This window comes from Moschus berezovskii, chromosome 8, assembly GCF_049115385.1.
Source record: "Moschus berezovskii isolate FMDL1 chromosome 8, NW_MosBer_1.0, whole genome shotgun sequence".
NCBI lineage: Eukaryota > Metazoa > Chordata > Mammalia > Artiodactyla > Moschidae > Moschus > Moschus berezovskii.
Window position 1 is genome coordinate 77,761,236 of NC_142467.1, and position 26,098 is coordinate 77,787,333.

A 26,098-nucleotide genomic window follows, 5' to 3' on the forward strand; every position below is an offset into this window, starting at 1 on the left:
AGTTACCAGGGGCTGAGGTAGGGGGGAATAGGGTGATACAGGGCAATGGACACAAATTTTCAGTTACAAGAAGAATAAGTTCTGAGGATCTAATATATAGCATGGGGACTATACTTAATAATATTTGTACATTTGAAAGTTGCTATGAAAGTAAATCTTGAAAGTTCTCATAGCAAACAAAAAAAATTGCAATTCTGTATGGTTACGGATATTAACTAGACTTACTGAGATGATCATTTTGCAGTATACACAAGTATCAAGTTACTTTGTGCATTAGATCCTAAGCAGTCTCACCAGATACACAAAAGAGTTGCCAGTGTCAACTATGTGAGGTGATGGATGTGTTAATTATCTTGATCTTGGTAATCATTTTATAATGCATATATATATCATCACATTTATAAATATATGCAATCATATTTTCCAATTATTCCTTTGTAACAACAAAAAAACATTCTTGGGATTTAAAGATTTACTGAGTGTTCTGACCTTAAGATGAGTCCCATCATAATTTACATGTCCAGTCATTTCAAAAAGAAATGCAAATTTCCAAGATTATCTGTCATCTTATAAACTCACCACTAGACTTCTCTAAAAATGCATTTCCTACTCTTTCTATCCTTACAAACTGTGATACTGTGATTTATAACAAGAAATATGTATTTCATCTTCTTTCTCATTTCTGACAGAGCTCCTAAAATCTTTGGAATTTCCTAAGTGATAAAAGCAATAAAGGGGTCCTAATCCTGGATGTTCATTGGAGGGACTGATGCTAAAGCTGAAACTGCAATACTTTGGCCACCTCATGCGACGAGTTGACTCACTGGAAAAGACTCTGATGCTGGGAAAGGCTGGGGGCGGGAGGAGAAGGGGACGACGGAGAATGAGATGGCTGGATGGCATCACCGACTCTGTGGACATGAGTTTGAGTGTACTCCGGGAGTTGGTGATGGACAGGGGGCGCCTGGCGTGCTGTGATTCATGGGGTCGCGGAGAGTCGGACATGACTGAGCGACTGAACTGAACTGAACAAAACCCCTTTCTACCAACCCTGAGTTTATGTTAACAAGGTGACTTTTAAGCACTTAATGATGGGGGCCTGCTGCCAAGAGTACCAGCCACAGGATTGGAGGGTTGAAACTTTCAGTACCCCCATGTTACTACAGGATTATTCACAACAGCCAAAATGTGGAAGTAAACTAAGTATCCTTCAATGGATAAATAAAATGTGGTGGTGTGTGTGTGTTTAATGATTTTTAAAAAGGAAATTCTGCCATTTTCAACAACATGGCTGATTCTGGAGGTTATAACTCTAAGTAAAATAAGCCATAATTAGAAAGACCATGAAGAGGAGAGCGGTTGGAGGCTGAATCAATCTCCAATGGTCATTGATTTAATCACTCATATAACGAAGATTCTGTAAAAATCCAAAAGGGAAAGTGTTCAGAGAGCTTCCAGGTTGGTGAAAATATGGAGATTCAGGAAGACTGATGAGCCTAGAGAGGGCACGGAAGCTCCAAGCCCCATCCCATATACCTTGTCCTATGTAATTCTTCCATCTGGCTCTTCTTGAGTTATATCCTTCAATAATAAACTGCCAATCTTTTAAGTAAAATGTTTCTCCAAGTTCTGTGAGCCACTCCAGCAAACTAATCCAACCCAAGGCAAGGATTGTTGGACCTTTCAGTCTACAGCCAGCTGGTCAGAAGGCATAGGTGACAACCTGGACCTGAGGCAGGGGAGTGACTTGGGAGGTTGAACTTGTAGTCTGTGGAATCCACCACTGTCTCTCAGCAGTATCAGAACTGAGTTAAATTTGTAGAACACTAACTTTGGCCACCTCATGTGACAAGTTGACTCACTGGAAACGAGTCTGATGCTGGGAGGGATTGGGGGTGGAAGGAGACGGGGACAACAGAGAATGAGATGGCTGGATGGCATCACCGACTCAATGGACATGAGTTTGAGTGAACTCCAAGAGTTGGTGATGGACAGGGAGGCCTGGCGTGCTGTGGTTCATGGGGGTCGCAAAGAGTCAGACACGACTGAGCGACTGAACTGAACTGAAGTCAGTGTCCTCAGAAACTGCTTTAATTCCTTGGTAGTATGGGAAAAAATACACACAATGAACAAATCTTTCCACTGCACCTTTTAGAATTCACGGTCAGTTATCAATAGGGTGACTATGTATTACCATTTGAACATTCCTGTATCACTTTACTGTTTGTACGGTGTCACACCCAATAGATAAAATTTCCCTCATTTATATAATAAATTAGATGTTCAACCTAATTACCAGTAAGCTCTCTGAATGTTTCCCTGAATGTTTCCCTCACCGTAAGTGCAACTGGCTGTTCCCTTAGGACGTTGCTTCTCCTGTGGTCCTCTCAAGTGGAAGCTGCTTTTCCTCTCACATCCCTTGTACCTCAAAGCCTGGAGACAGAGTAGTCCTCCTTGATGGCCCTTGTTACTTTCCATCAAACTCACTTGTTCTTTCCTTTTTCTTCATTAAAAACTTATAGCACCTTTGAAAGGCATTACCAGACTATTACCCCTTTCCCTCCTTGTTGACATTACCTATTAATACTTACCCTCACTCATTGATGAATTCAGCACCTACTTTCCACCACTACTCCTGTTATTCTTGGGGACTTCCAGACCCCAAAACTTGACCATCCAATTCCACAGCCTCTTGATTCATTCTTTACTTGGCTTCCCAGGTGGCACTAGTGGTAAAGAACCCACCTGCCAATGCAGGAGACATAAGGGACATGGGTTCGATCCCTGGGTTGGGAAGATCCCCTGGAGAAGGAAATGGCACCCAGTACCCTTGCCTGGAAAATCTCATGGATAGAAGAGCCTAGTGGGCTATAACCCATAGGGTCACAGAGTCAGACATGACCGAAAAGGCTTTGCACACACACGGTCTAGATGTCCTTCTCTCCTCAACCATCCTAGAGTCTGCGGTCTAGTTTATAACACAGCATCCCTGACTCCCTTACCCTCTCCCCTTCTCTTGTGCTCATCTAACAACAACCCAATCCAATCATCTGCTTCCTCTAGGACTAGGCACCACAGCAGAACGTAGAATACACACATACACACTCACATACACAGATCTACTTCAAATATACTCATGTATCTGAAAGGGGTACACAACAATGTCAAACAGTCCAACTCCTTGCCCCAGTAAACCCACTCTCCATATAAATACCTAATTCTCTCTCTTGATAAACACATCTTAATATCCTTCTTCATACTTGGTTAATAACTTTACCACTTTCTTCACTGAAAAAAATATAATCAGATTCAAAAATCTGTCATTTTTTTTCTTCAGCAAGTCTACCAATCTACCAGACAGCTATCCTTAATATCGCATATCTCTAAAAAAAGATTCCTGTCCTTTGATCCCTCTGAATTATTACTTCCCTGAAAAATTTCTTATGATTATTTATATGCTATATCCTTCTCATCATTTAGCAAAAAAACGGAAAAGTCACCTCATCCAACAAGGCCTTTACCAACTGCTCTGGCTGAACTCTCAGACTCTACTACTAGACTCTCTTCTGCAACAGCTATCAATACCTGAAATTATTTTATTACATCTGTTTCCAACCACCAAACTTCAGCTTCTTGGACACAAGGATTCTGTCTTCAACATCACTATATTCTTTAGCACTTAAAATAGTGCCTGATACATACTAAGTGCTACATAAAAATATTTACTAAATAAATGGCTTATTGGACTGATTACTGAGAAACACTAAGTATACTAACTAAGATCTATCTACTAACAGACATAAAAGACAGACCTTAAGACACTTTTACTATATACTGACCTTGAATTTTTATAAATACTAAAGCCTATTTCACTACGAAAGCATCACGTTCAATCATCCAAAATAATGGTAGATGCATGGAGAGATATAGTGCCTAACATTTTGTTCTGTGATGCAAAAAACTAGGAATGATTCATACATTAATATTTCAAATTAATCAGTCAAGATATTTTAATAATAATGCTATTGATAATCACCATAAAAATAAAAAATAATAATTTTAATTTTTAAAATAATTCTAATAACTTATCAACAAAAATTAGTAGAAGCATTAAGTCATTAGTCATTTAATGATTTCTTTTAAAATGGAAACTAATTTTATTCTTTAATCTACTGAATATTAGATATTACAAATGTTTAGTTCTAAATAAAAACTATTATTATACTCTGTAAGAATAAACATTAATAAACATTAAGCAAAAATGAAGACCAATACTCTGAAAAGTAATGAAATCAATTAGCACAAATTAAAAAAATCAAGAAGTAACATCATAATCCATTTTTCCCACTTTAACTTACTGAATGAACCCTTTATAAATTAAATAAATTAAATTTGTTAATATATTTTGCCTGAAAGATACTGTTTCTACTCATTTTTATTTTTACTTTACTCACTAAATGGATATTTTTCTTTTATAAAAGACTACCCATCATGGGTGAAAGTATCTGTCATTGTCTGCCCCACAGAATTTGAATTTGCAAGAGTTCTAAGAGTTACTAAACAATACTATTAAAGTATGTTAAAATACTGGTTTCATTTCTATAATTACAGATAATCCAGAGACATGAAAAGGCAAGCTTACATTTTAGATTCAAAATCACTGTTTTTCATGTATATTTTTAACTGCTTCTTCACTGATTATATTAAGACGCAATTTTAGAAATAAAATTATTAAATAAAGCTTTAAAATTATGCAATTATATTTATAAAATCTGATATTTTTCACATTGTAAGTTATAGCCTTTTTCATATCAATTATGTTTCCCATAAAATTAAATATATGCAAAAAATGTATTAAGAGATTTTTCACCTTGCAAATAGCATATCTGGAGACAGAAATGGATAAATACTTTTAGCATACAAAATTAATGAAGAATTCATCTGTGATGAAAATAAACCTGAGGCAGATGTACTTTTAAAAATGTCTGAATTCCTCAGTATATTCTTAAGTAACAGTAAATTATAATCTCTTATTCAAAGAATATCTATTTCAGTGTTTTTAATCCCTTCAATTATAAAATTTATTTAAAAAATAATTCTTATGTTGTCAGTTCAAGTGAACAATTATTAAAGACTAATAAACAATTATTTGTTTCTCTAATATGCTTTTTTAATAAACTAAAGGAGTCAAGTCATCAGCATAGAGGAAGTCAGGGAGCACTGATTTCCTGCACAAATTTTAATCTATTATAATCTACTAAAACTGCTACAGGAATTAAGAGGCAATGGTTTATTCTATGCTATAAACAATTAGATTCAAAGTTTCATACATCTAAAACACATTATTACTAAAGAAAAAAAGCACAGTATTACAAATCTATAAAAACATCTAATTATCTATGAAAATTTATCTATTAAAAACTCATATTAAGGAATAACTCTACATAGTAAAAATCCAGTTATATAAAACTTAAGTTTACTAAGTCAAAACTAATGGTTTACTTTCAGAATCAATAATATTTACTTCTACACCAATGAAGTTGTATCCATGATCAACAATTTACCTTCCGAAATTCAACATCATTCAATGGAAAGGATTCTCTATTAACAGGATCACATTTTTAAACAGCCAATTTAGGGCATTAAATGGGGTTATGTGATGAAGAAAGCCATATGGAAGTGCTCTTCTACATAATTCACTAACAACGGTGGTGGTGAAGAGCTTCCTCCTTCCAAAATTTTAAGAAAAAGACCCTAAGATTGTAACGGTTACAACTAAGGAAAGTTGGTTTTGAGTCTTAAAGTGGGGGGAAATAATTGTTCTTAATAAAACTCTCATGTTCCATATAATAAATTTTATAACCTAAGCTACAGAAAGCTGCTAAGCACTGTGACTTGTTTTGTATACTGTACTCCTCAACACTTTATGTACATAAAATTCTCAAAATACACAGCGATTTTTTAACCCACCACAAAAAGGCTGATGAAACACACACTCACCTTTATATAAACGAATACTCTCTGAGTTAACTACATGGCTTAAATAACAATTCACAAAATAATCTACCCTATATCAAAGTGTAGAGTTTACATGTAAAGTCTTCTATCAGCTACAAATACACAAAATCTGGAACTAGTCCAGGCAACTCAACCAAATACAAAGCATCTGAAGTTAAAAGTCAACTAATATAACAAAAAAAGTAACAAATTTTAAGTCAGATTGTTAAATCCTCACATAATACTACACATTTTGAAAAATTTTAGTAACTAAAAATATTAATAATGATAGTTTTTAAAATGTATTTAAAACTGCTTAATGATAACAAGTGACTTAAAAAAGCTCTGTATGCTAGAAAAATTAAATATGTGTGTGTGCGCATATAAAACTTACTCTTAAATCTAATGTTTAGTTTTTCTTTACAACTCCAAACTATATACAGGAAACTCTAAAAGTAGTAAAGAAAAAAACCAGAGTTTCCTCTTCTTGCCTAAATGTGTACATAACTGGAGTAAAAGTGAGTTAGAAATACATATACACTACATATACATCTCTTATTCTATACAAAAATCCCCATATTTTCCCAAGCGGACAGGAAAATTTATTTTCTCAAATTGAAAGCTTTTGCCCACTAAAAATATTTAAATTTGTTCTCAAAATTATAGTAGTCTTATATTCTACACTTCAATATCAGTAGGGTATCACAGTCAACAAATATGTTCAGTGAATACTGAGAAATCTAAAATTTTCCAGATTGCATAAAAATGAAAATGTTTGCTATTTCAAAATTACACACACCTGGTTAAAAATTAGGGCTCTGTCCAAGACAATCTACATATTCCGAGCTTCATCTATCAAACTTCCAGTGGCATTTTTACGGAAATAGAACAAATAATCCTAAAATGTGTATGAAACCAAAAAAGACTCTAAATAGTCAAAGCAATCTTGAGAAAGAAAACAAAGCTACTCCATTGTGTATATGTACCAAAGCTTTCTTATCCATTCATCTGCAGATGGACATCCACGTTGCTTATATGTCCTGGCTATTATAAACAGTGCTGCAATGAACATTGGAGTACATGTGTCTCTTTCAATTCTGGTTTCCTCGGTGTGTATGCCCAGGAGTGCGATTGCTTGATCATATGGCAGTTCTATTTCCAGTTTTTTGAGGAATCTCCACACTGTTCTCCATAGTGGCTGTACTAGTTTGCCACCAACAGTGTAAGAGGGTTCCCTTCTCTCCACATCCTCTCCAGCATTTATCGCATGTAGACTTTTGGATAGCAGCCATTCTGACTGCTGTGAAATGGTATCTCATTGTGGTTTTGATTTGCATCTCTCTGATTATGAGGGATGTTGAGCATTTTTTCATGTGTTTGTTAGCCATGTTTATGTCTTCTTTGGAGAAATGTCTGTTTAGTTCTTTGGCCCATTTTTTGATTGGGTCATTTATTTTTCTGGAATTGAGCTGCAGGAGCTGCTTGTATATTTTGGAGATTAATCCTTTATCAGTTGCTTCATTTGCTATTATTTTCTCCCATTCTGAAGGCTGTCTTTTCACCTTACTTATAGTTTCCTTTGCTGCGCAGAAGCTTTTGATTTTAATTAGGTCCCATTTGTTTATTTTTGCTTTTATTTCCAGTATTCTGGGAGGTGGGTCATGGAGGATCCTGCTTTGATTTATGTCGGAGAGTGTTTTGCCTACGTTCTCCTCTAGGAGTTTTATAGTTTCTGGTCTTACATTTAGCTCTCTAATCCATTTTGAGTTTACTTTTGTGTATGGTGTTAGGAAGTGTTCTAGTTTCATTCATTTACAAGTGGCTGACCAGTTTTCCCAGCACCACTTGTTAAAGAGACTGTCTTTTCTCCATTTTATATTCTTGCCTCCTTTGTCAAAGATAAGGTGTCCATAGGTGCGTGGATTTATCTCTGGGCTTTCTATTTTGTTCCATTGATCTATATTTCTGTCTTTATGCCAGTACCATACTGTCTTGATGACTGTGGCTTTGTAGTAGAGCCTGAAGTCCGACAGGTTAATTCCCCCAGTTCCATTCTTCTTTCTCAAGACTGCTTTGGCTATTCGAGGTTTTTTGTATTTCCATTCAAATTGTGAGATTATTTGTTCTAGTTCTGTGAAAAATATCGTTGGTAGCTTGATAGGGATTGCATTGAATGTATAAATTACTTTGGGTAGTATACTCATTTTTACAATATTTATTCTTCCAATCCATGAACATGGTATATTTCTCCATCTATTAGTGTCTTCTTTGATTACTTTCACTAGTGTTTTATAGTTTTCTACGTACAAGTCTTTTGTTTCCTTAGGTAGATATATTCATAAGTATTTAATTCTTTTCATTGCAACAGTGAATGGAACAGTTTCCTTAATTTCTCTATTTTCTCATTATTAGTGTATAGGAATGCAAGCAACCTAGATGTCCATCTGCAGACGAATGGATAAGAAAGCTTTGGTACATATACACAATGGAGTATTATTCAGCCATTAAAAAGAATAGATTTGAATCAGTTCTAATGAGGTGGATGAAACTGGAGCCTATTATACAGAGTGAAGTAAGCCAGAAAGAAAAACACCAATACAGTATACTAACGCATATATATGGAATTTAGAAAGATGCAAATGATAACCCTGTATACGAGACAGCAAAAGAGACACAGATGTATAGAACAGTCTTTGGGACTCTGTGGGAGAGGGTGAGGGTGGGATGATTTGGGAGAATGGCACTGAAACACGTATGCTGTCATATGTGAAACAAATCACTAGTTCAGGGTCGATGCATGTTATAGGATGCTCGGAGCTGGCGTGTGGGGATGACCCAGAGGGAGGATAAAGAGAGGAGGGAGGTGGGAGGGGGGTTCAGGAGGGGGAACTTATGTAAACCCGGGGTGAATTCATGTCAATGTATGGCAAAACCAACCAATATAATATTGTAAAATAATTTGCCTCCAATAAAAAATAAATTAATTACCAAAAAAAAAATAAAAGAAAGCTAGAGGTATCATGATCCCTGATTTCAAAATATATTATAAAGCTATAGTAATAAAAAAAAAAGCATGATACAGGCACAAAACAAATGAAACAAAATAGAGAACCCAGAAATAAATCCATACTTATATGGTCAATTCGTCTACCATAAAGGATGGAAATTTTCTTAAATAAATGCTGTTGGGAAAACTAAACAGCCACATACAGTAACATGCAACAGAAAGGAAACTGAACCACTATCTCACACTATACACAAAGATCAAAATGTATTATGACCTAAAATGTAAGACCAGAAATCATAAAACTCCTAGAAGAAAACCAATAAGCTCTATGACATAGGTTTTAGGTTTTTGGCAATGATTTTTTTAAATCTGACACCAAAAGCAAAGGCAGGCAATAAAAGAAAAAAATAAACAAGCAGGACTACATTAAACTGAATAACTTTTACACAGCAAAGGAAATCATCAACAAAATGAAAAAGCATCCTACTTAAACAGGGAAAAATATCTGCTAGTCACATATCTAATAATGGATTAATACCTAAAATATATAAACAATTAATAAAATTAAATATTAAAAAATCCAATTTAAAAATGGGCATATGATCTGAACAGACATTTTTTCAAAGAAGACATATAGATTTACAGGTACATGAGAAGAAGCTCAACATCACTAACAATTAGGGAAATGCGAATAAAAACCACAAAGAGCTACCACCTCACACCTGTGAGAATGGCCATATCAACAAAAAGACAATAAATAATAAATGCTAGTAAGGATGGAGAGAAAAGGGAAACCTTGTGTACTGTTGGTGGGAATATAAATTGATACAGCCACTATGGAAAACAGCATGGAGGCTCCTCAAAAATTGAAAATAGAATTACCATATGACCCAGAGACTCCACTTCTGGGTATTTATCTGAAGAAAACACTAACTTGAAAAGATATATGCACCTCCATGATCATTATAGCATTATTTACAATAGCCGAGATAAGGAAAAAAATCTAAGCATCCATCAGTGGATGAAGAAAATGTGATGCACACACGTGTGTGCATGTGGGTGTGTTTGTATGTGTGTGTATATATACATGTATGTATACATATATATATGTGTATATGTGTAGATCTATAAAGGAATAGTATTTAGCCATAAAAAATTATGAAATCTTGCCATCTCTAACAACATGGATAGACTTCTGGGCATTATGCAAAGTGAAGTTAAGAAAAAGAAATGATATCACTTATATGTGTAATCTGGGGAAGTGGGGACGCTTATATAAAGACAAGCTCTAAGATAAATAGAACATGACTGGTGTTTTCCCGAGGCAGAAGTGGAAGTGAGGGTGGAATGAAATGAATGAAGAAGGTCAAAAAGGTCCATTTTTAAGTCATGGGGATATAATACATAGCATGGTGACTATACTTAGTAATACTATACTGCATAGTTTAAAGTTGCTTAATGGAGTAAATCTTAAAACTTCTCATCACAAGAAAAAAATTTGTTATAACTATGTATGGTGACAGATGTTAACCAGACTTACTGTAGTGATCATTCTGCAATGTATATAAATACCAAATCATTATTGTATATAAATACCAATAATAATATATATTACTATATATATAATAACATAATGTTATATGTCAAATATACTTTTTCTAATTATACTTTAATTTTTAAAATTAGGGCAATTAATAGCACACTTATATCACATTAGCTGAATTCAAGTTTAGTTCCTAAATACTTATTTACGAAATAAAATTTCAACCTAAATTACTTGATTATCATTTTCTTTTGCTACTTATTTCAAGCTATAAAGCTCATGTACAAGACTGTAACTTGATATAGGTATCCTCTATTATAGGTCTCTACGTAATTATCTATAAACACCCACAGAAACAATACTGAACCAATCAGGCAAACAATTTTCCTTTCATTCCATTTTATAAATAAGAACTTCTAACCCAGCTCAACAACTAATAACATTTCAAATTACTGATTTGAAAAAAAAAAAAAATTAGAGGTACATTTTTAAAACAATATAGTATGAAATAAATCTTGCTTTTCATTGAGTAAGTGAAATTTTTTTTTATGGCTTTTTGGATTATTTTCTTCTTCTAGGTAAGTCTAGTATGTAACTCTTATCCTTTAGACAAAAACCCACAGGCTTAAAATGTATAAAAAAGTTAACCTGGTATTGTCAGCTGCAGATATCATAATTAGCACCATAAGAATAATTGTACTAAATTTTAATGCTGTTCATTAATAGTTCCATTTTCCTGAGTTTGCGTTTGTTCTTTGGCATTGGCTTAGGATATAATCCATTTTTCAGAAGATGTTCCTTGCTGAGGCGAATTTGAGCACCATGCTGAAGTTGGAAAGAGCATAAAGCCTGAAGAGGGCGAAGCAAAGTCTGTTAAGACAAAAAAAAAAAAAAAAGGAAACATACGCAAGTGTGACAAGTCATGAATTTTTTCTCTGGAAACAGAAATTATTATATTTTTATTATCAGCTGTTAACTATGAAAAGCAATAGATACTCTAATAAATATATGATAATTTCTAAATGAATAATTCATATAAATTCATACCTTACATACCACTAAGGAATTTCAGTAAGAAGATACAAATACTAATTTTCTAAACAGGTGATAAAGTCTAAACTTAGTTTTATACTTTAATATATTCAAACAGTACAAAAATTGCTGCCATTATAATAACTGATTTGTAACAAGCAGACTAAAAGAGACATTTCAGTACAAACTAGCTAATTCAGTTTCAATCACAGACTAACATAAGCTTCCGGCTACTTGATAACAATCAGATGATGGCAGCAATGGCTAAGTTTACTAATTCTCTCACACCACTCCATGGCCTACGTGCATGCTCAGTTGCTTCAGTCGTGTCCAACTCTTTGCGACCCCATGGACTGCAGCCTTCCAGGCTCCTCTGTCCACGGGATTCTGCAGGGAAGTATACTGGAATGGGTTGCCATATCCTCCTCCAGGGGATCTTCCCGACCCAGGGATCAAACCTGCATTTCTGTGTCTCCTGCATTGCAGGTGGATTCTTTCCCGCTGAGCCACAGGGGAAGCCCACCCAAGGCCCACATACCAGTTAGATATTCAGGTTTGGGTGCATGTGAAATAACTGTAACTGTATACATAGCTGTCTAAACTCAAATACCTATAGAGTCAGACATAAAACACAAACATTGACCTAGATAAACCCATAAGATAACACAAGAATAGTGAAGGTTGTAAAACAACTGGAGCATAATGTCCTTGAAGTTATTCAAATTCAAAAGTTTAAATAAAAAGATTAAGCCAGCATTTTAAACATATTTGAGTCAGATTCTTTCCTTGGGCCTGAGATACCTGATCTAACACTTTGAAATAACAAACCTGACTGTGCAGGTTGTTTTGAAAAAATAAAAAGATAAACAGATCTTTTTAAATCTATCTTTAGATTTAACTACAAAAATTTCACCATGTCTAAGTAAAAATGTATTCCCTCCCATGTACAACATAAGTGGTAGCAAAGGGCTTTTAAGTTTTAATTTACAATGAATTCTTACAAATATGTGGCACTCACTGTTAGTTGCTTTTCCACATCCATTCTTTCCTTATTTCAAAAAAATCCAAAACTTTATTCAAGGTGGCAATGTGTCCAACTAGCAATACTACACTAACTAGTGACAGTTTATCCAACAAGATAAGTGGAAGGCTTTGGATTAGGACAGACTTAGCAGGAATAGCAGGCTTTTGCCTTTTCTTCATATCTGGAACATGATTGTTAGATGTGAGATAACCATTATGTGACTACAGGGCAATAAAAATTAAGATTAAAGCCAAAAACATACAACGATGAACAGAAAACGAAGAAATCTGGGTCTCTGATGTCCTTTTCAGCTGCATCCCCAGCCCTGGACTACTCACTTCAGCATTTCTTATTCACAGGAGAAAAATAAGCCCATATATAGCTCAACCACTGCAGTAAAGGCTCTGTTACATGCAACCAAATGAAACTCCCAACTGATACCAATAAGAAAAAGACAAACATATTGGAAAAAGCTCTGATATTGCTGTAGAAAGTCTCTGGTATGTTCTTATAATTTTAGTATTTTCAATTATTCAAACAAGAGAAGAAATACAGAAATGACTATATATTACTTTCAGGGTCAACATAGGAAGTGACTGAATCCTGAAACATCACATCAGAGACACACATCCAGGACCATATGCAGACTAAGACAACTGAAATTTCTATCGCTATGCTATGACATTTATTAGATTCTTCATAATAGAAGAGTAACGCTCCTATAATATTCCTATAACTCCTGTAACGGCTTCGAACTTTTACTTCCCAAAGATAAGATTCTACCAATTCTCTGAAGCAATTAAGAGAACGAATTTTGGAGATAGACAGATTTGTGATAGTCACTAGGGCTGCTTATAAATATACCAGTCCTCTTTCAGGATACATGATCAGACTGCATTTTTCTAGTTCCCGCTGAAGGTAGGTACGGCCATATAACTTGACATGGTTAACAAAATATGAGCATGAATAGTGTGCATCATCTCTGGATAGAAGCTTTAAAAGTGGTTAATGATTCCCCACATCCTCTCACTCCTTCCTTTATAAAAGTAGAATGATGTGTCTAGATGATGTATCCATCAGCCTGTATCCCTAAGTATTATTAGTAGAGGTCCCACTGGCAACCCCACTGTACAGACAGTGTGTTATGCCATTCTGATTCTGGAGTTTTAAGTACTGATGCAATCACCAGCTATGTGTTTGCAGATAAATTAGGTAATCTCTATTTGCCTCACTTTCCTTAATCTGTAAAGTGAGGAATGTGTAAGATGTAAAGTCCATCTTCAGTTCAGTTCAGTTCAGTTCAGTCGCTCAGTCATGTCCGACTCTCCGCGACCCCATGAATCACAGCACGCCAGGCCTCCCTGTCCATCACCAACTCCCAGAGTCCACTCAAACTCATGTCCATCGAGTCAGTGATGCCATCCAGCCATCTCATTCTGTCATCCCCTTCTCCTCCTCTCCCCAATCCCACCCAGCATCAGGGTCTTTTCAAATGAGTCAGCTCTTCGCATCAGGTGGCCAAAGTACTGGAGTTTCAGCTTCAACATCAGTCCTTCCAGTGAACACCCAGGACTGATCTCCTTTAAAATGGACTGGTTGGATCTCCTTGCAGTCCAAGGGACTCTCAAGAGTCTTCTCCAGCACCACAGTTCAAAAGCATCAATTCTCCAGTGATCAGCTTTCTCCACAGTCCAACTCTCACATCCATACATGACCACTGGAGAAACCATAGCCTTGACTAGACGGCCCTTGGTTGGCAAAGTAATGTCTCTGCTTTTTAATATGCTATCTAGGTTGGTCATAACTTTCCTTCCAAGGAGTAAGCGTCTTTCAATTTCATGGCTGCAATCAGCATCTGTAGTGATTTTGGAGCCGAAAAAAATAGTCTGACACTGTTTCCACTGTTTCCCCATCTATTTCCCATGAAGTGATGGGACCAGATGCCATGATCTTTGTTTTCTGAATGTTGAGCTTCAAGCCAACTTTTTCACTCTCCTCCTTCACTTTCAAGAGGCTTTTGAGTTCCTCTTCACTTTCTGCCATAAGGGTGGTATTATCTGCATATCTGAGGTTATTGATAATTCTCCCGGTAATCTTGGTTCCAGCTTGTGCTTCTTCCAGCCCAGTGTTCCTCATGATGTACTCTGCATATAAGTTAAATAAGCAGGGTGACAATATACAACCTCGACGTACTCCTTTTCCTATTTGGAACCAGTCTGTTTCATGTCCAGTTCTTACTGTTGCTTCCTGACCTGCATATAGGTTTCTCAAAAGTCCATCTTACACGGTTATAATTATGGTGGGCTATAATGATACATTTGAAGTGCTTAGCATACAACTTGATATAAAAGATTATTTTTCTCTATACGTTCATAAGATTATATCTGATGCAATGTGAAGCTATATGAGAGGTTTACTTGTTCAGAAGAACAAAGAAAATCCTCTAGTTACAAAATTAGCTAATTTCTAAAAGTTTATTTGGGGGAAAATCAGGGTTCTGTAAATCCCTTGTCTATAGATGCAAAGTGACAGTTTCAAAAGACCATTATTACCAACTTCTGATGATGGAGTAGAACTAAGGCATTTCAGCTACAGCACAAAGCCTTGCCCCATCTAGTTATAAAAGTTCATAAGGCTTCCAAGGTATGAAAAACCCTGGTACATATTACAATAGCAGAATGAAAGTCACCAACTTTCAGTTCAATTGTTCTATCAGTCTACAGACAAGAACATGAGAGGCAGGGAAAGGCAAAACAATGAAATCTTCTTGAAGAGTCTGGTGTCAGGCATTTAACATAAAGTATCCCTGTGTTATGCTTCTCATAACAATATTATGTTCAGAGAAGGTAATGGCAAGCCACTCCAGTACTCTTGCCTAGAAAATCCCATGGATGGAGCAGCCTGGTAGGCTGCAGTCTGTGGGGTCGCTAAGGGTCGGACACGACTGAGCGACTTCACTTTCACACATTGGAGAAGAAAATGGCAACCCACTCCGGTGTTCTTGCCTGGAGAATCCCAGGGTCGGGGGAGCCAGGTGGGCTTCCGTCTATGGGGTCGCACAGAGTCAGACACGACTGAAGTGACTTAGCAGCAGCAACAATATTATGTAATTATTTCTTGTATATTACATATAAGAAAGCAGCCACAAAGAGATTACATGAATTGCCTTCTGGTAAAAACTGATGATGACAAGTGACAAAGTTCTAATTCAAACTTGCTTCAAAACTCGTATCATGCTATTTCCCAGTGTTTGAAACTGCTCAAGAATAAAGGAAAAGAATGAGTCAACAGACTAAGAAGGCCATTCTATGCCAAGTGCTTTATTTTGAGAAGCCCCACTTCCACAGAATGAAGCCAGCTGAAAAATAGTAATTTTTCTCCCCTCATCATCTTAAGGTTGTATTAGGCTATATCTAATAAAAGATTATTGGGGGGAAAAGGCATGTTATAGCTTTCCTTCCCAGGAAAGAAAGAAAACAACTATTTCCGAGCAGATGTTAGTTGTGTTTCTCAGAAGAATGCACCACTTTTTTTTTTTTTTTTTTTACTGCAGCTAGATTTAAACAGGCTGACTTGGAGTTCTCCCACTAAGAAAGCTATCAGCCAGATGCAATAATAAGCAACTTGGAATGTCTCATTATGCTTTTTTTCTGCTCATGTTCCTGCTATTCATCTTATCAGAACCTCCCAAATAACATAGTTGACTATCAAACATCCTTTTTCTACTCCTGGTCACCACCACTACCCCAAGTGATCAAAGCAAAAAGAATGAGAACTTAATGACCTCACTATTGCTCTAGGACCTTATGTTCAGCTTGACCCATTCTGTGAGGTGGGGCTTCTTAAAGAGATGAGAATACCAGACCACCTTACCTGCCTCCTGAGAAATCTGTATGCAGGTCAAGAAGCAACAGTTAGAACTGGACATGAAACAACAGACTGGTTCCAAATAGGAAAAAGAGTATGTCAAGGCTGTATATTGTCACCCTGCTTATTTAACTTATATGCAGAGTACATCATGAGGAATGCTGGGCTGGAAGAAGCACAAGCTGGAATCAAGATTGCCAGGAAAAATATCAATAACCTCAGATACGCAGATGACACCACCCCTATAGCAGAAAGTGAAGAGGAACTAAAAAGCCTCTTGAGGAGAGTGAAAAGGTTGGCTTGAAGCTCAACATTCAGAAAACAAAGATCATGGCATCTGGTTCCATCACTTCATGGCAAAGAGATGCGGAAACAGTGGAAACAGTGGCTGACTATTTTTCTGGGCTCAAAAATCACTGCAGATGGTGATTGCAGCAATGAAATTAAAAGATACTTACTCCTTGGAAGGAAAGTTATGACCAACCTAGACAGCATGTTAAAAAGCAGAGACATTACCTTGTCAACAAAGGTCCATCTAGTCAAGACTAGACTACTACTAGTCAAGGTTTTTCCAGTAGTCATGTATGGAAATGAGAGTTGGACTGTGAAGAAAGCTGATTGCCGAAGAATTGATGCTTTTGAACTGTGGTGTTGGAGAAGACTCTTGAGAGTCTCTTGGACTGTAGGGAGATCCAACCAGTCCATCCTAAAGGAGATCAGTCCTGGGTGTTCGTTGGAAGTACGGATGTTGAAGCTGAAACTCCAATACTTTGGCCACCTGATTGCAAAGAGCTGACTCATTTGAAATAACCCTGATACTGGGAAAGATAGAGGGCAGGAGGAGAAGGGGACGACAGAGGATGAGATGGTTGGATGGCATCACTGACTCAATGTACATGCGTTTGGGTGAACTCCGGGAGCTGGTGATGGACAGGGAGGCCTGGCGTGCTGTGGGTCATGGGGTCACAAAGAGTAGGACACGACTGAGTGACTGAAGTGATGTCTGATGTTGGCTGATCCTAGGGTTTTACATCAACAAAAAAGAAAATACAGAGACTACAAAAAGCAGGCTTAAACAACAGTCTTGACTTTCATCTCTCCTTTAAGATATCTAAGTATAGTGTTATTTTCTTCTCAAGAATAGATAGAGATGATGGTTAATAAACAAAGCTGACAGATAAGGATAGGGGAATATTAAGTGTTTTTGCTGATGCAAGGTACATTGGTGTAGGTGATAAAGTTAAGGGAGAGGGAAAAAATCTGAGAATACTCCCTGGTCAACCGGAGAGAGGATTTAGGATCCCTCATGAATTTTTTTCCTCAAAGGAGAGGAAGAGAAATTGTCAAGACCCCAAATTAACTCTACTCACACAGATTCACACAAAATAGTCTATTCACGATAGCCTACTTCTTCCAAAAGAAGAAAGTCTCCAATCCTGACACAGGACATGGCTTAGGGTAGGGGAAAGGAAAAGGGCAATTCAATGCTTCTTCTTTAACTCTCCTCGGCCTGCAGATCATTCTTTTTTCTTTTTCAGTAACTAATCCAGTAATTCTGACCTGAGCTTTTATCCATTATTGGAATTTCCTTCATGGCTAAGGCATACTTTTATAATAGAAACCATGATGTATGAGAGAGAGAGGAAAAAGGCAGAAGAGAGTATTTTCTCTGTGTGTGTGTGTGTATGTGTGAGAAGAGGGAGTTACAAAACTTTATTTAGTTATGCTCATTATCCTCTGACTTTTCTTCTTGAGCTGAATTTATGAAAAATTTTCACTAATTAAAAAAAAATCTAACAATTCAGTTTTATTTTGTATTTTTTCAGTATTTTCAGTATATTTTCAGAATATTTCAGTAAAAAATATTCAGTATTTTTTTTCTTGTCTTAAGTGTAAAGTTTCTTACATGTTCTAAAAGAATGAGATAGAGTTTACTAAAATGTTATTATTTACTAATGATTATGAATTATATATGAAATCATCAGGCTTTCATGGAAATTAAATAAAATGTTGATTGCAGGTTACAACCTTTTCATATTCAGTAGGCTTTTTTCTCAAAAAAGATTGTATCTTTTTATACTCTAAGCAACATTAATAAGATAAACATAAAGTTGATATTTCTCCTCAAATAAAAGCACCAATGGAAAAAACGTTGCTGTAAAATGTTCTTTTAATTAAAAAAAAAAAGGAGAGTACAAGAGAACACAAATACTAAGAAATACAGAATGCTGAAATATCTAGCCAAGAAAAAACTGTATTTAATGTTATGCGACTTAAAAACAATTTATCATATTACAAATGCTGTTTGCACAGCCTAGAATGAATATTTAAATAATGCAATCTGGAATGCTAAACAGAAAAACACCAGAGGAGAAAGGAAGGTTTTAAAAGTACACACATTTCTATCACAGATATAGTCTACTTGTCACTGGAGCTACAAACTTAACAAGTTATGCATTTTTAGATTTTCCAGACAAAAATCTAACCAAACACCTACTTTCAAAAATTATGTAACTTTCCAAAGACATACCTCTTGTATGTAGTTATTTTTCTCCAAGATAGAAAGAGCAACAGCTGCACACTCCAGTGTAGAAAGGCACCTATTAGTTGGTTGCGCCCGAATTACATACTGACTAGAAATGCTAGTTTTTAATTGCACCTGAAACCAAAAACAGAATAGAATGCAATTTTCGTTTTAGATTTAAAACATAAGGTCTGTATTTTAAATACTAATTACTCTAATTTCCTTCCAAAATCACCAGTTTATAAATATTAAATCTATCAATATCTTCTGTATATAAATCTGTTCATTATTGTTTTGTTAAAAAGAAGCAAGAAGATAGTTGCTGCTGCTGCTGCTAAATCACTTCAGTCGTGTCCGACTCTGTGCGACCCCATAGACGGCAGCCCACCAGGCTCCCCCGTCCCTGGGATTCTCCAGGCAAGAACACTGGAGTGGGTTGCCATTTCCTTCTCCAATGTGTGAAAGTGAAAAGTGAAAGTGAAGTCGCTTAGTCGCGTCCGACTTTTCGAGGCCCCATGGACTGCAGCCTACCAGGCTCCTCTGTCCATGGGATTTTCTAGGCAACAGTACTGGAGTGGCTTGCCATTGCCTTCTCCAAAGAAGATAGTTACGCATCTAATAAAGAAGATACATTCAAAATATACATGAATTTCTACAAATCAAAAATAATAAGACTAATAACCCCCTCCCAGTGGGCAAAAGAGTAAATAGACACATCACAAGAGAATATATACAAGTACAAATAGGTACATGTAAAGGGGCTCAACATGATTTAATATAAACTAAAATCACAATAAGATAACAGTTCATACTCGTTACTGTTATTGTTGCTTTTAGTCATTAAATTGTGTCCAACTCTTTTGCGACCACATGGACTGTAGCCCGCCAGGATCCTCTGTCCACTGGATTTCCAAGGCAAGAATACTGGGGTGCATTGCCATTTCCTCCTCCAGGGGATCTTCCCAACCCAGGGACTGAACCTGTGTCTCCTGCATTAGCAGGCAGATTCTCTTCCACTGAACCACCAGAGAAGCCCGCTTTCACACACTTTAAAACAGTTAAAATAAAAAAGACTAACACCACCAAATCGGGATGCAGCAAATGAAACTCTCATACATTGAATTAGGAATGAAAATGGTTTAATCACTTCGGAGAACTGACAATTGGGATATTTTATTTTATGGTATATTCTTCCATTATTTTTTTAAATGGCTTTGAAGTCTCCTATTGTATCTTTTCGAAACAATTATTTTTTTAATTTATTTTTTATTGTGCTGGGTCTGTTGTTACCTACAGGTTTTCTCTAGCTGCAGAGAGTGGGGCCTATTCTCTAATTTCACTGCAAAGGCTTCTCATTGTGCTGGCTTCTCTTGTTGCAGAGCACATGCTCTAGGCACACAGGCTTCAGTAGTTGTGACACATGGGCTCAGTAGCTGTGGCTCAAGGCCCGGCTTGGTTGATCCTTCCCAGACAAGGAGCTGAACCCACGTCCTCTGCATTGGCAGGTAAATTCCCAGCCACTATAACACCAGGGAAGTCCCTTCCATTATTTTTTAAACTGGTAAGTGTACGTCTGTGTGGATGTAAATGCATATAAACACACAGACATATACATACATATCCTCTTTTTAGATAAAAGTAGCAGCATACTACAAATACTTTTCTCCATCAAGATAATATTCTAGCTGAGACAGAGTCACACATGACAAAAGCCATCGAAAAATGAATGTCAGAATTTTGGCTCTTTGATTCCTACTTTAATTACATGAAACTCAAGCATTATCCTATACTCATAAAGCTATATCCCAAGCCCATACCCTGACCAAAATCATATTTAAGAAAACGTGATGAGAAATATGGTTCTTTCACTCTTCTTTTTGTAAAGAATTCTCTACAACTTGTTTCCTTTCCTTCCTCAAAAAGAGATAAATGAGAGAGGGGGGAGGGACAGAAGGAGGGAAATAAAGTGGGTAGAGATTCACTACAGAAAGTACATGATTTTGAAATACATATTTGACTAATTATGTTTTAGATATGATCATATTAAAATTACTTCACATTTTAACCAAAGGAAAAGATAAAAAATAGATGCAGGGAGGGAAAGAAATAGAAGAAAATGGTTGAGAAACATCTATAATTATAAAAGAAAGCCTATGATTAAATAGCTGTAAGAAAAATTCATAATGTTGATTAACTGTAATTACTAACAGCTTTGATTATTTCATCAGGTCAATGTAGTAAAACACAGTAAAGCCAACTACTGCGTTCAATACTCATTTCCAAGTCATCAGTGGAGGAGTTTATAACACACAGCTGATTAAAACAAACCCTATGGGACACGTGCAAAATTCACAGTGAATTTTGTTTATTGGAATTAATTTTATCTTTGAAAGAAAATAGGGGGGAGTTTTATTTCTTACTATGGCTATATGAAAACAGAATTTGAAATCTGTCATTTGTTAAAAGATTTCAGAATATCCTTCACAAATCATCTCTCTGCGGATTATCCAGTAACTGGATATATTAAGAGTATACATAACTACTATCTGTTATATTAGTAGCATATATGTTATTAAAATATGTTAATATGATCTCTCAGCTCTTTTTATACTTATGTGCTAGTCACCTAAAACAAACGCTTAATTTAATGAGTAAATGAGCAAAACCAAAAAGAAAACCTGTTGACCCATCTTCTTGAGAAATCACAAGCATCATAATAATTTTTAGAAACTGCCTCATCTGCATGAATAAGAGGTCAAGAAAATCCATGGCAAAATTAGCTATTGTAAGAAAGAAAAAAATTAACATACAATAAAAGTATGTTACGTAGAAAGAGGAACTACTAAAGGGATCAAGATTACTCTATCAAAGTTGACAATAATTAATTTCAGTCATTTAGTTTTTCAGTTCCTGTTCACCTGATAAAAAATCAGATAACCAGACACGATGGTACTAAAACCTATGATTAGTGATGAATCCCAAGATCATATAATATATATACAATTATAATTCTATATTAATTATATGTAATTATGATTAATGTGTATATTATATATCATATATTATGTGTAATTATTATATATAATCTTCATTTTCAATTTTTGGAAGCCATGTTTATGTAAAGTATTGGAGTTTCAGCTTCAACTTCAGTCCTTCCAATGAACACTCAGGACTGATCTCCTTTAGGATGGACTGGTTGGATCTCCTTGCAGTCCAAGGGACTCTCAAGAGTCTTCTCTAACACCACCATTCAAAAGCATCAGTTCTTCAGCACTCAGCTTTCTTTGCCAACAAAGGTTGATCTAGTCAAGGCTATGGTTTTTCCAGCAGTCATGTATGGATGTGAGAGTTGGATGATAAAAAAGCTGAGCACAGAAGAATTGATGCTTTTGAACTGTGGTGCTGGAGAAGACTCTTGAGAGTCTCTTGGACTGAAAGGAGATCCAGCCAGTCCATCCTAAAGGAGATCAGTCCTGGGTGTTCACTGGAAGGACTGATGTTGAAGCTGAAACTCCAATACTTTGGCCACCTGATGCGAAGAACTGACTCATTTGAAAAGACCCTGATGCTGGGAAAGATTGAGGGCAGGAAGAGAAGGGGACGACATAGTATGAGATGGTTGGATGGCATCACCACTCAATGGAGATGAGTTTGGGTGAACTCCTGGAGTTGGTGATGGACAGGGAGGCCTGGCGTGCTGTAGGCCATGGGGTCGCAGAGTCGGACACGACTGAGTGACTGAACTGAACTGAACAGCTTTCTTAAAACCATAGCCTTGACTAGACGGACATTTGTTGGCAAAGTAATGTCTCTGCTTTTTAATATGCTGTCTAGGTTGGTCATAACTTTCCTTCCAAGGAGTAAGCATCTTTTAATTTCATGGCTGCAGTCACCATCTGCAGTGATTTTGGAGCCCAAAACAATAAAGTCTAACACTGTTTCCACTGTTTCCCCAGCTATCTGCAATGAAGTGGTGGGACCAGATGCTATGATCTGTTTTCTGAATGTTGAGCTTTAAGCCAACTTTTTTCACTCTCCTTTTTCACTTTCATCAAGAGGCTTTTGAGTTCCTCTTCACTTTCTGCCATAAGGGTGGTGTCATCTGCATATCTGAGATTATTGATATTTCTCCCAGCAATCTTGATTCCAGCTTGTGCCTCTTCCAGCCCAGCATTCCTCATGATGTACTCTGCACAGAAGTTTTAAATATACAGTGCCTTGACATACTCCTTTTCCTATTTGGAACCAGTCTGTTGTTCCATGTCCAGTTCTAACTGTTGCTTCCTGACCTGCATACAGGTTTCTCAAGAGGCAGGTCAGGTGGTCTGTATTCCCATCTCTTTCAAATTTTCCACAGTTTATTGTGATACACAGTCAAAGGCTTTGGCATAGTCAATAAAGCAGAAATAGATGTTTTTCTGGAACTCTCTTGCTTTTTGGATGATCCAGCGGATGTTGGCAATTTGATCTCTGGTTCCTCTGCCTTTTCTAAAACCAGCTTGAACATCTGGATGTTCATGGTTCACATATTGCTGAAGCCTGACTTGGAGAGTTTTGAGCATGACTTTACTAGCATGTGAGATGAGTGCAATTGTGTCGTAGCTTGAGGATTCTTTGGCATTGCCTTTCTTTGGGATTGGAATGACAACTGACCTTTTCAAGTCCTGTGGCCACTGCTGAGTTTTCCAAATTTGCTGACATACTGAGGGCAGCACTTTCACAGCGGCACTCTAAATCTGCACTTCTAAAGGTTTCTAGAAAAATAAATCTATTTTGTAGGCTTTCTGAAACAACCCTAGTCTAGAACAAGCTGAAATAAACTTTTTAGTGATATTCTGAATTCCTTACAAGTGGAAGACACACATAAAAACCCTCCTTTCTGAAGCAACCTTTCTTTTTTGATCTTTCATAAACAGCATTGATTATCTGAGCTTAGGACCTGCCCTTTGAAGGCAAGGTACTATATGTTTTCTTCTGGTCCCAATCCTTCAATTCACTTCAATCCTTTCATTTCCTCAGTTTGGTTCAACATTGTGATCTAATAGTGATAAGGGTCCAGCTTTGATATCAGAGTTGCCAGTCTGAACACAGACTTAGCCACTTACATGCACAGTGTCATGCACTTGGACAATAACTGGTTTTCTAGAAAATGTACATGTATTGTCTCACTCAATTTTCACAAAGACCTTAAGAAGTACAATCATTATCTCAATTTTACAGATGAGGAAAATAAAGTACACTGAGGTGAAGTAACTTACCCAAGGTTCCAAAATCAATCATGGTAAAACAGATGAATGAATTTATAAAGTCTTATTCAAGACTCTGAGCTCTTTATAACTAGGTTAATAATTAAATGGATGAATTCTTCAGCAAATCCCAACAAACAAAACAAAGCTATTCTGATGGAAAACAAGACTGAGGCACTCCTGAGGAATTTTAGGGTTCTTATGAACAATTAACAATGGTATGGGGGAGGAGTCTTCTCAACAATGAAAGTTTCTCAATAAATATCAATATCTATGGTCTTGCCCCAACCTCATTACACTATGAAGTCTGTACACTTTTTCTAAAACTTAAGATTCCAAGCATATTAAAAAGACATATATAAAAGACAATATTAAAAAGCAGAGACATTACTTTGCCAACAAAGACCCATCTAGTCAAAGCTATGGTTTTTCCAGTAGTGATGTATGGATGTGAGAGCTGAACTATAAAGAAAGCTGAGCACCGAAGAATTGATGCTTTTGAACTGTGGTGTATGAGAAGACTCTTGAGAGTCCCCTGGACTGCAAGGAGATCCAACCAGTTACCCTAAAGGAGATCAGTCCCAAACACTCTTTGGAAGGACTGATGCTGAAGCTGAAACCTCAATACTTTGGCAACCTGATGCAAAGAACTGAACTATCTGAAAAGACCCTGATGCTGGGAAAGATCAAGGGCAGGAGGAGAAGGGAACGACAGAGGATGAGATGGCTGGATGGCATCACCGACTCAATGGACATGAGTTTGCGTAAACTCCAGGAGTTGGTGATGGAAAAGGAGGCCTGGCATGTTGCAGTCCATGGGGTAGGAAAAAAGTAGGACATGACAGAGCGATTGAACTAAACTGAATTGAAAGATTCCAAGGTTAATGATGAAATTCAGAAAACTTGATAAAAATTAATTTAAAGGGAGCATTAGTTATAGATATTAGTGCTACTAATAATATTAGTAATATTAGTGCTACTTCTAAAACACATTATTTAATTTTTTTTCTGAGTTGACCAGAGAAAATTCACTTCTTAAGTTTCCATGGTAAAGCACAATTCCAAAATTACTAAAGAACTTGTAGAACACATTGGGTTTAAAATTTAGTGCTTTCTTTTACATTAAAGTGATAACAAAGTTACACCACGCTTCTTCAACATACAAAAAATTTGATGTTAAAATGCAAGCATACAATTCAGAAGTATAAAATTAAGCACTTAAAAATTTCAAATTTAAGCAAATCCAAATAATGATGCAAATTTAAAATTTTATTCAGTGACATATTTAGCCATATATACGTCATTTACATATTTCATTTATATTATATATAAATATAATATATATATTATATATTTAGTCATTTAGATGTATCTTGACTAGTGCTTTTTCCTAATGATACAAATATTTAATCTACCATTGTTTTTCACATAACTCCAAGTAATGCATATCCGAAGTCACTGAGAACTATAGGTATGAAACATCTATAGAAAAAAAGTAAAAACACATAGATTCATGAGATCACAGAATAGGAAGTTATCGTTATTAGTCAAATAGTCTATCTCCTTATTCTAAGATATAATTATTCTTTTAAAACATTAGACTGACAGAATATAAACTTTAAAATAATACTGAAATATAATTTATCTTAAATAAAGTTTTATCTGAGTTTCAAAGCCTCCTTTAAAAAAAAAAAGAATTAATAGAGACACAAAAACACTTTTCTACAACCTTGAATTAAAATTGATGGTTACAGTCTAGGATATGAAAGCAACCTAGATGTCCATCAAGGTGAATGCATAAGGAATCTGTCGTACACATATACAATGCAACATTCAGTTCAGTTCAGTTCAGTTGCTC

At 36.1% G+C, this 26,098-nt stretch overlaps 1 protein-coding gene across 2 annotated transcripts in view; it reads right to left on the reverse strand.

Annotated features, from left to right (window-relative positions):
* Positions 1-8,132: 8,132 nt before the first annotated feature.
* DTWD2 (DTW motif tRNA-uridine aminocarboxypropyltransferase 2) overlaps positions 8,133-26,098 on the reverse strand; it is an 87,492-nt gene continuing 69,526 nt past the window's right edge. Inside the window, exons 5-6 of one of the 2 annotated variants that reach the window (XM_055429955.2) lie at positions 19,001-19,129; positions 8,134-11,417 (exon numbers count right to left, since the gene is read on the reverse strand). In XM_055429955.2, the coding sequence (XP_055285930.2) occupies positions 11,247-11,417; positions 19,001-19,129 (300 nt within the window). In that variant the 3' untranslated portion in view covers positions 8,134-11,246. Of the gene's footprint in view, positions 11,418-19,000; positions 19,130-26,098 lie in introns of both variants that reach the window. The other variant, XM_088838785.1, reaches the window with a different exon arrangement.